Source organism: Mandrillus leucophaeus, unplaced genomic scaffold, assembly GCF_000951045.1.
Source record: "Mandrillus leucophaeus isolate KB7577 unplaced genomic scaffold, Mleu.le_1.0 Scaffold816, whole genome shotgun sequence".
Taxonomy (NCBI): domain Eukaryota; kingdom Metazoa; phylum Chordata; class Mammalia; order Primates; family Cercopithecidae; genus Mandrillus; species Mandrillus leucophaeus.
In genome coordinates this window covers 1,009,063-1,017,421 of record NW_012108875.1, presented here as the reverse complement: position 1 = coordinate 1,017,421, position 8,359 = coordinate 1,009,063, and the positions used below count along the sequence as shown (strand labels likewise).

The 8,359-nt window shown below is 39.8% G+C and overlaps 1 protein-coding gene across 1 annotated transcript in view; it reads left to right on the top strand.

The window, feature by feature from the left end:
• Positions 1-7,055, top strand: part of LOC105530375 — a 196,397-nt gene extending 189,342 nt beyond the window's left edge. Inside the window, exons 3-5 of the mRNA XM_011967894.1 lie at positions 2,240-2,357; positions 4,182-4,217; positions 6,061-7,055. Coding sequence (XP_011823284.1) covers positions 2,240-2,357; positions 4,182-4,217; positions 6,061-6,408 — 502 coding nt within the window. The 3' untranslated portion in view covers positions 6,409-7,055. The remainder of the gene's footprint in view (positions 1-2,239; positions 2,358-4,181; positions 4,218-6,060) is intronic.
• Positions 7,056-8,359: the final 1,304 nt, after the last annotated feature.

Below are 8,359 nucleotides of genomic sequence, written 5' to 3'. Positions count from 1 at the left end.
CTTCTAAATGGTCAGTTACAAATTCTGTCATTCTTTACACGTGTATATTCTTTTAGAAAAAAGCAGTTTCTTTTCTGTTATTCTTCTGGAACAAAGCAGTTACCCTCTCCATTACCACTTTTTGTTTTTTACTATCACTGTGGACTCATGGATTTTTTTTATTCTATATTTTATAGTCAACGACCATTATTATTCCTTTTGATGTTCAAATTGTACCAGATTTAGCCAGTGAGAGCCCTTTCAAGCCATCTCCTGTGTCTTTTTGATGTGTTCTCATCGTTCTTCAAGCGCTTTTTGGCTCATAATACAAGATACTTCAATCTCACTTGTATTTTTCCTGCCCCTTATATAGCGTCAGCTATTTTTCCAGTAAAACTTGGTTTCTTTTAGTAGGTAACAGTATTTAGAAACTAATAGCTGGGCATTAGATGTACTCATTGCAGCTGCCGTATCATATTAATTGCTACTGGGATGCCATTGCCTCCTTTCTGTTGACGGACCTAGGAAGATTTGTCTCAGGAAATCATGAGTTCATACTAAAACTTCCAATTCAAATCTGTCACCACAGGTTTCTTTAGGATTCTCTTCACTTTCTCAGATTCGTATCTGTATCTCCTTTCTCCTATAGTGAGAACTCTGGTTCCAAAAAAAAACACACACAAAAAATGCATTTACTCCTTTGTTCTAACCATGCAGAATATACACACGTGTTGTGTGTGTGTGTGTGTGTGTGTGTGTATGTATGTGTCATAGTTTTAGAATTTACTTCTCCAATAACATTACCAATAATAAAGATTCTATTTAAGTTTTCTGGTCAGAACCAAATGATGACGTTTGTTAAAAATACAGATTTCTGGGCTTGCCCCTAGCCTGCCAAAAGAGAATACTTGGGAACAGGTCCCCTTTAGTCCTCATTTAAAAAAATGAACACTCCAGGTGATTTAGAAGAACTCCGATGTTTGTGATTCAATGATGTTGTGATGAGGAGCTTGAGCTCTGGGTAAGAAAGGTTGGTGTCCTTGTTCCATTACTTTATCTCTTCAGTTTCTTCATCTGTGCAACGTGATGATAACAGCCTTTTCAGGTTCATCACCTGGTACTTAGAAAAGTGCCTGGCCTATAGTAAATACATAGTAAAGGTACTGATCTTTTTTTATTATAAGATATTGAACTGAATTGCCACATACTTCCTATCTGGCAAAAATTAAATTAGTTTTAAAAGCAGTTTATGTCATGATGTAATGTTGTAAAGTTTTTCTGAAGTGAATACATTTGTGAAAATAGAAGTAAAAATTTTCTGAAAGCTACACCGTAAAGATAAATGTGCATGATCAGTTGAGATATACGAATATATGTTTATATATTTTACAATTAAGTATGTATTTCTTTACTTCTTCCACCCATTGGGAGTCCAGTATTTTGGGGCAGATCATGTAACAACTCTAATGATAATGTTACCCAAAACTGATGAAAAAAAGAAGAATAACTTTGACAAAATACTTCTATTTTTGCAGCCTGCGCATATTATTACATTATGAACTTTTAAAGGGAGGATGGACTATTTTTTATTCACTTTTATAATCCCTGTCCCCAGCACCATATTTTGACTGTGGTGATACAGGAATACCTCACTTTGTGGCACGACACATTTGTGGGATGAATGAATCGTTCTTTCTCTCTTTTTTATTGTAGGAAAAAATATGTAACAAAAAATTTCCACTTGATTTTAACTGTACAGTTTGGTAGCATTGAGCAGATTCATATTAGAACAGGGTTCGACTGACAGCATTGTACCAAGTGAGGGGACCAGAAAAATTTCTGCTTTTCACTGTGGAATGTCATTTGAATCAGAAATCTTCTTCTGGGGACTTTGTTATTTGAATTTCTAACTTTCCTTGTTACTTGCCTGGGGGAAAACGCATACTGAACAACAAAATGGTAATGTTCATCCTCAGAGACTAGACCTTGTCAATGTTCTCTGATGCCTAGTAGGACCACTGCAGGGGAAAAAAAAAGTTAATGGGACTGTTGCTAGGAGACGGGAGAGCCAAAAGCTCATAGTCTTGTAGGGGTTCCTCTGGAAATCAAGGCAACTTCAGTGTGTTTTGGATTGGAGGTTTAGCTATTAAAATCTGCCCTTTGATGAGCATGCACATTTTAGCATATAATGTTTAGTATGATTTCATGTTTTTGGAGAATTCTTGAGGATAATCTCAAGGCCTTTCATTTCTTTCCATAGGGATAATCCCTTTTTCAGAGCACATCTCATTTCCAAGTGGCTGTTGCGCTGCTGTTTGCCCCCACTCCTTCAGTGCGACAGACAGCCTCAGAGCTGGTGGGGAGACAGCGTGCCGCTGGTAAGTCGCTGAGAAATATTTTGTAAAATAGATATCCAGACTAAGATTTTTAAAGCAAGTGACATGTTTTGATGGAAGAGAATAATGCAGAACTGTGTAGGAATCCCTGATTCTAATCGGCAGCATTGGGAAATGGATTAATTAAATTCTAAATATCACCTGGTCATTTTTCTAGTTTAAAGCTTGTTTCTTAAATGACGGAGTTGCTAGGAGGAAATATAGAAACTTCCCCCTTGTGATTCTTGTAAAATATTTCCTAAAATAAGATTTAATGAAGATGTTACTAAATTGGAAAATTGCTTTCAGAATTGTACCTCAGCTTTATGATATTTGTATTTGACGTGATGAAATGGGTTATGATTCAAGATGTTCTGAAACCTGGTTTATTTTCTCAGTGCTGGGAGACCATAAGAAAAATATTTTGCAATGCAGGAAAGGATACGATGCCTTATTTTTTAAATTAAGAAAGTCGTGTGACGGGATGTCTGTACTAGAAAAAAATGAGGAAGAGGGCAGTTTGTAATAATGTTCAGACTGATTGCTTCATGTGAGATATGAACGTGTATTCAGTGAGAAACATTAAAATTTGGCTTTAGGATGAAAAAATCATGAAAAAGTAATAATGAATATTATGATTGTGCCTTCATTGGAAAAAATTCATTTGTATTTTTGGACAGCAATTTATACAGTAAAGACAGAGTGTTCTCAGTGCTTCTTTTTTTGAAAAGGGATGTGAGACAGATAGCAGAGATTCTTATCAACAAAGCTTTTATGTTTGTTTCTGAAACATTCCTGAAAATGTCTATGCTTTTGTAGCTCTGTTTCTGCAAGAAACATGGAAAAAAAAAAAAAAAAAACCAAGTGAAGTGGGGGTTTATTTCTCTGAAATTCAAATTGACCCTTGAACATGAGGAAAAGAAAAATGATAGATAAATAGATTCGATTTTTAGTTAGATGACAAAACAGCAGCAATCAAGGAGGAAAAATAAGAATGAAAAAGCTTAAAAGAAAGTCCTCAGGATGGGCCATTTTCCCAAGTTGAACATGTCTGCTGGTAGCATGTTTTGCAGAGGGAAAGGGAGAGAACATACTGGAGGCAAAGGGAGGGGGTGTTGAACAGAGCACTGCGGCAAAGAGAGTGACTGACGCATCCAGGGACATGTGACCATTCTCTGGTGTAGCGAAGAAAATTTGCCAGGACTCCATCTTGTATAAGAAATTCTATACATACTGACATGCAAATAATGCTATACTCTTTCTGTAGTACATAATGAGCTCGTTTTGCGTGATCCTCCGCTGGCCTATACTGGTATTTTGTCTTTGCTTCTACACCCTCCTCTCTGTGCTTCCGGTGCTTTTATATACTTACTAAAATATTAAAAATGATGTTTTCCCCTTTATTATAAAAATATCATAGTCATTGTAGTAAATTTTGAATAATTTAAAGATGACTATAAAAATTACCCATAATCCCATAACTTTAGAGATAATTACTGTTAATCTTATTACTGTCAGTCTCTTTTCTCTGAATATATGCAAATAAATGCATAGAAATATATATTTTATAAAAATGAAGATCACATGTACATACAATTTTTAGCCTGTTTTATCCATTAAATATATATTGGGAGCAATTCCCCATATTTTAAAATATTTCACAAGAATGTGATGTTTTGTGGATGTGTAATTTTCTATCATATAGATGTCCCACTAAATGTCTGATTATTGAATGTTTATATGTACATTATTTTTGCTGTTATAAATAACTGAAGGAATATCTTTCCATATAAATCTCTATGTGCTTTTCTGGTTTTTTCTCCCTAGGAAAAATTCATAGACATGGAATTCCTGGATCAAATGGTATGAATCAGTTTGAGGTTTCTTCCTCCCAACACCTATCATCTAATTCATTTATTATATGTGGCATAAACATTATTTTCCAGCCATTGTTTTCCTATTAATTTTTACCATTTATGGTGGTGATTTTTTTGATATTTTACAGTTTTACATGTTAGATTTCCATATCTGACCATTTTAAATGTTGTGATTTTTTCTTTCCTTTGATTAGTGTATTCACCTGTATTTTTTCTAGTTATTTAATTGCTTCATTTTTTTACAATTAACTCTTTAATCCACCTAGAATTCATTTTGATATATGGTATACAGTAGGATTAAATTTTTTTTCCCCCTAATAGGTCACCGATTGTTTCAGCATCACTTATTGAATAATCCAACGCAACAACTGTTTTTCCATTAGATAGGGTGTAGCTTTCCACAGGTCGGCCATTTTCTCTTTACCCAAGATGGTTACATTTCGCAATAGTGCTCCTACCTTCCTGCAGCTTCTGACAGCATACTAGAGCACCATGTTTGTGCATGTGCCTTTCAAAAAGCCTAGGCACATGCAGATTAGGGCAGTATTTTAAGCAGGATTTTTTTTCATTTTAACTATGTTACTGTTTGTCACATTCTTGTTGCAAATTAAAATTAAGGAATCCAAATACAGGAAACCACGGTTTCAGGTGTGCTATTCCTCTTGGGCACACCTGATATCCCAATTGTGTGTTAAAAAAAAATGCCCCCGGGGTTAAAGTTCCTCCTTCAACCTCTTTTTTTTACTCTTCAGATACTCAGTGAGTTAAACTTGCCTCCACTCAGTTCCTGGAATTTTCTAGAATGATATAAGAGGGAAATACAAGAAATGTATGAGGAGTAGAAGTAAATAATGTTTGCCAGCCTGTTGCTGGTCGCAGTTTCACGTAGGGTTTTTAAAGGAGCTAGGGTGAGTCCTAATCCATGCCACCACTGCCATTACCTCTCCTAGACAGGGACACACCCCAGTGGGCCATGTCTTTTCACTGCAGGTGTAAGGCTCAAGACATAAAGCAAGGAGTTTTTTAGTAGGAGATGGGTTAAATATTGCCCAGAGAGATCTGACAATTAAAATCACTTGCTGCCTATTACCAACCTTCTCCTGGGCCCCCAACGAAGCTTTCTTTCTCTGTTGACTTCTGCTCCGGGCCTCTAGCTTTACTAATTCTGGAAGAAAAAAAAAGGGCGGGGCGGGGCGGGGGCGCGTGAGTGGGAGGCTGCCTTGCCCGCGGTTATTGCAAGGGGCTCCTTTGGCTGACAGCCTCAGTCCCAGTAGTTTCCTGACTTGCCGCATTAGACTGTGTTTTGTTTATGAGGAGGTTGGTTTCCCTGGCAATGGCAGCTCGCCAGGGCATGCGCATTTGCTCCACTGCAGTAGCAGAATGCGGCTGTGAGGCCAGGGGAGGGGTCCTGAGGGCCGCAGTGGCTGGAGTTATTTGGCAGACATGACGTCAGTTTTTCTGAGTTAAGCTGCCATCGTTATTGTATATGGAGCATTTTTTTTTTTTTTTTTTTTATAAAGCTTGGAAGGCTTTTAGCCGCTCCTTTTCTTTCCTCCCAAATTAACTGCTCTCTATATGCTCACCAGTGACTTTTTAAGGTTTGAGGCCACCGATGCCCTCAGGGCCCCGAGGGGAATCATAATAGTATGAGAACAGGAAACAGACTGCCTGGTTTCAAGCCTCGGCTGCTTGCTCGCTGCATGACTGTGGGACGGTAACTTAAATCTCTCGGGTTCCTCAGATGTAAAACGGGGATGCTAACAGCATGTTTAGAACAGCGCCTGGCACGTAGTAACCATTATGTAAGTGTTGTCTATTATTATTTGTAGATACTAAGGGAGACTTGCCTGGAAGCAGACTTGTATCCGCAGTGTACAAACTCATCCTTTAGTGCGCACACTGGCCGGATAACACAAACACACATTTACTCCCACAGCACACAGACTCTTTCCACAGTACACACACTTGTCTTCCAGTACACAGACATATCCAAGGGCACACCGACAAGCACCACAGCAGAAAGATTTTCCCCAGAACACACGGACACCCCACTCCCCGTATCATTAGACTCTCCCAGAGGCACATATGTACTCCTTCATGCAGACACTCACCTAAGGCACACTGACGCACCCCGCGTGACACAGACTTGCCCCCCCCACGTAAGGACTCTACTATGACACACGGACAATCCCAGCATCATGCACTGTTCCCACATCACACGAACCCTTTCTAGGAAACACACAGCATGCAGACTTACCCCATAGAATATGGCTTCCCCGACAAGCACACATACTCTCAAGGCCAGTCACCTCACCCCAGAGCACATAGACTTTCTCCAGAGTATACAGCTTCTTCCCACAGGAAACAGACTCTCCCCGGGGCACACAGACACCCCTGAGATCACACACTCTCACCGCAGATCCTAGACTCATCTTAGAGCACAGGGACTCTTGCCAAAAAACAGACTTTCCCGAGAACAGACTCATGAGACAGCTTGAAGACCCGCATCGCAACGTAGACTCTCCCACAACAGACAGACTCACCCCATTGTGTACAGACAAGCACCACAGGCCACAGACCATCACATCAGGACACAGACTTGCCCAGCACTACACAGACACTCCCTAGAGCACGTAGAATCACCCCACAAAGCACAGACTAAACCCATACTACAGAGACTCCCCCTATAGCTTTCAGACAAGTTTACCCCACCACAAAGACATGCGACAGTACGTCTTACAACATCTATCACTCCTTGATGCACAGGATTGGGCCACAGCACACAAACTTGTCCTACAGTGCACAGATTCCTGTCACAAAAGACACACTCACCACACAATACAAATACTTGCTCCAGCCAGGCGTGGTGACTCACGCCTGTAATCCCAGCACCTTGGGATTACAAAGTAGCACAAGCTGCTGCCTACAAAACAGGAGATGCCCAGCCATGCACAGAGATTCACCAAAATGCACAGATTCACCCATCAATATAAATACTTGCCTCACAACTCACGCAAACACCGTCGAGCACTGAGACTCACCCTAAGTGTACACACAATCCCTTCGGGGCACAGACTTACTCTGTAACATACCACAGACTTACTCTGTAACATACTGAATCATATCCGTCACACTTAGATGTGCCTTATGATTCACAGTGATGTGTGTAAACGCATAGATTGCTTCCACAATGCATAGAATTGCATCATAACACAGACTTAACTCCACAGTGCAAAACCGGCGGTGCACATAAACATTTCCCAGTCGGTAGACATACAACACACATATTGCCCCTCCAATGTAAAGATTTCCATCATGGTGGACAGATGTGCTTTTCCATGCTGTTGAGCTACAACTCTGGCCTACGACAACAGAAATACAGCTTGTGTAATAGTTACCAGCAAGGCCTCTAGATCCATACTAACTGGGTTTGAATCGAGGTCCCATCCCTTGCTGATTGTATCACCTCGGGTAAGTATATTTCTTTGTTCTTTAGTTTATGCAACTGTAAAACAAAGATAACAGTAGTGCCTACTTCAGAGAGTTGTTGTGAATAATAAATACATTAAGATTTGTTAAGTGCTTAGTACATTGCCTGGCACATACTGACAATTAGAATTGTTAATTTATATTACAGCCATCACTGTCATTACTACCAAAACAAAAAAAGGCCTACCCCAGATATCTAGAATCATCTGACAACACGAAGGCTCACCATATAGTATATAGATTAGCTCTAGAACATCTTGAAACACTCCACAGACACAGACACCCCGCCATAGTACCCACTTACCCTACAGACCGGAACCCTAACAAGACATCACTCACAACACACAGAATTGCATCACAAGTAAGAACTTTGTGCACAGGCTTGCTGTATAACACATCCCACAATACCCAGACTGGAAGCCAGGCTGTGTGTTGTACCCAGCCTTGCCCCACAAGGCACAGGCCCGCAACACACACACACACACACACCCTAACCTCATAGATATGCCCTACATCACACAAACACACCTTATCACACACATATTTTTGTTTCACATGTGGATACCCCTGTTCTTCACAAACGTTCCAAAATACATGCTCCTAAAATTGGCAGCATCACATGATAATACAGAGCCCCCA